This window comes from Alosa sapidissima, chromosome 3 (assembly GCF_018492685.1).
Source record: "Alosa sapidissima isolate fAloSap1 chromosome 3, fAloSap1.pri, whole genome shotgun sequence".
NCBI classification, from domain to species: Eukaryota; Metazoa; Chordata; class Actinopteri; order Clupeiformes; family Clupeidae; genus Alosa; species Alosa sapidissima.
Genome location: NC_055959.1, coordinates 22,056,622 through 22,059,121, shown reverse-complemented (window position 1 = coordinate 22,059,121; position 2,500 = coordinate 22,056,622). Strand labels below are relative to the sequence as shown.

At 49.7% G+C, this 2,500-nt stretch overlaps 1 protein-coding gene across 6 annotated transcripts in view; it reads right to left on the bottom strand.

The window, feature by feature from the left end:
* LOC121704547 (RNA binding protein fox-1 homolog 3-like) overlaps positions 1–2,500 on the bottom strand; it is a 414,719-nt gene that overhangs the window by 30,625 nt on the left and 381,594 nt on the right. For all 6 annotated transcript variants that reach the window (XM_042084840.1, XM_042084841.1, XM_042084838.1 and 3 more), the window contains one exon: positions 679–732. In XM_042084840.1, the coding sequence (XP_041940774.1) occupies positions 679–732 (54 nt within the window). The remainder of the gene's footprint in view (positions 1–678; positions 733–2,500) is intronic.

Genomic DNA, 2,500 nt, shown 5'->3' with positions numbered 1-2,500 from the left:
AAGGTACAAAGAACAAGGGAAAGAGAGAGAGAAAAAAGAGAGGAAAACACATCATAGGTAGGGGCTTTGCAGGGAACGAACAATAAACGTTTGAAACAGGCTTTATCCTCCTCAGCTCGACCACGTGAGTTGTGGGGTGAAGCTGGAGCCGAAGGCGGGCGGTGCAGTGGTGTTGCCTGGTGGAGTGTGTGTGTGTATGTGTGTGTGTGTGTGTGTGTGTGTGTGTGTATGTGTGTGTGTGTGTGTGTGTGTGTGTGTGTGGGAGGTGGGGGGGGGGGAGCTAAACCCCACCCTTATTGGGCTGCTGTTTTCCCTCATATGAAACGTATCAATCACCACCCACACACAGCTCTGGTGTAAGACTCCAGCCGTGTGCCCTGCCTAGCTAAATCACCGGGTTAAGCAGCCTCAGTCGCTAAACAGTCAATTAGATGAATCCAGGCCAACTGGCGACAGTCAGCTTGTATCAACAGACACACCAGCGATGGCTACTCATGATGACCGGACAATGATGGGTAGGACGGTGGTGCCTTAGCATGTGCTAGACTGTTATATTGGGGGGTTTTCACACTCTATAGTCAGTCAAAGTGAAACTGGCTGGTACACAAGTACAATGATGGGAGCACGTGAGTTGGTTGAAAAAAAAAACACGTGTGATTGATCATCTCATTCACATACCTTAGATCCTCGCTCGTTAAAGATGATCTCCACATCTAAGATCTTGCCAAATTGCTGCGGAGAAGAAAGAGAGAAGGGAGTAGACATCAGACACGGAGGAGACTGACAACCCTGTCAGAGCTGGACAGCTCAAATCAGAACAGGGTCTGATCATTCACTGCACTGTTTATGTTTTCATGGAGCGTAATGAACTCTCTCTCTCTCTCTCTCACACACACACACACACACACACACACACACACACACACACACACACACACACACACACAGCGGCAACCGATTATTTAGCCAGCACTCTTTAAATAAGCCAACACAGCCAGCATAGCCAGCATATCAGAAACGACATGGAATCAGGAAAACAGGTGAATGCACTCTCTTTCTTTTTCTCTCTGTATCTCTCTCTCCCTCCCTCTCTCTCTCTCCCTCCCTTCTGCTTTGTTGTGTGCTTAGTGAAAGGGACTTGAAGGCTAGTCCCAAGGGGTTAACGTGCCTGAGTGTTCGATTTAACGGGCGCCCCTTTCAGATCATTAGAAAACAGAGCGATGAAAAGCGTAGGTTTCCCCCTTAATGAGTGGAGGGAGAGCGACTTTTAATTGCTGTCTACAATGGCCGCATTATTTCATTAAAAGTAATTACCCTGTCAAGCCGTCCGCAACGCCACCATTCCGGCACAACGGGGGAAGAGATGGCCCCTTTCTGGAAAGGGCTCGCACTCGATGGGAACGGATCTTTCGACCAGGTCTGCTAATAGGGCTGTGGAAATTATTCCAGCTACAGTATTATCAGCTGGCCTTGGCTACAGGAGACAATTGAAAAATGGAGGTTGGACCCAGAGGAGGTCTACAGAAAATGGCTGAGCCCTGAGAGATTCACATGGGCTAAAATAACGTGGGTCGAACCTTCACAAAGGACCACTAATTGTGAGGCTTAACTTGCCAACTGTTTGAACAGTGGTTGAGGTTGGCCTTAAACCACTGCAAGGAAGCTTCTTATGCGCACTGAACAGATGTTCACCACTAGAATGCTTCCTCTTTTGCCATGAGTCAATAAAGCCCATCAGCCTTTTTTTCAAGAGTTCTTTTTTTTTGTGAGCGGGCCCATCCAAGCCGTTCCGCGAACGACACGAACATAATCATGTCCGAACTCTGGAAAACAAACAAAGAGAAAAAAAAGAGGCGCGAGCGAGCCACATGCCACAGGGGTGCGCTTGAGGAACTTCGGCAGCGTGGCAGGCATTAATCTCCCAGCGTGATCTCGCCTGCCGAGCGGTGGGCGACGGCGGCACTTCTGCCACTAAACGGGCAGATGCTAATTGTTTTAACCGAGCGTAATGGGCTTGTTGCGTCGATTAATTAGTTTCGAGGGGGAAGTCATCTTTTTTTCCCCCCACGCGAGTCCCACATGGCGCTGGGGAGGGAGGCAAGACGGAAGGAGAGGAAGGAAGGAAGGAAGCCTGTCGACACAGACGGCTGCGGCAGCCTGGCGGAGGAGCGATGACATCATGCTTTCCTCGATGGACGCGCCGCACTTGCTCGTCGGCAGCCGTTCTCAGACAATAATAATTGCGTGTGTGGCTGGTATGTAGCGAGAGGCTTTGGGGGACGGCCGTGGTGTGTGCACACAGCGGGTAGGGGAGATGTACTTGTGACCACAGCAAAAGGCTCATCTTCCCTCCCACTGACAATTTAAGATGTTCAGCCACTCGTAGCTGTAAGGGGGGGTACTGATGCTTTAATTCCATAAGAACTCAAGTGGTTTAGTCTTAAACAGACATCCCCTCTAAGTAGGGGTGCTAAGAAAAGCACAGCATGAGAGTCAGAAT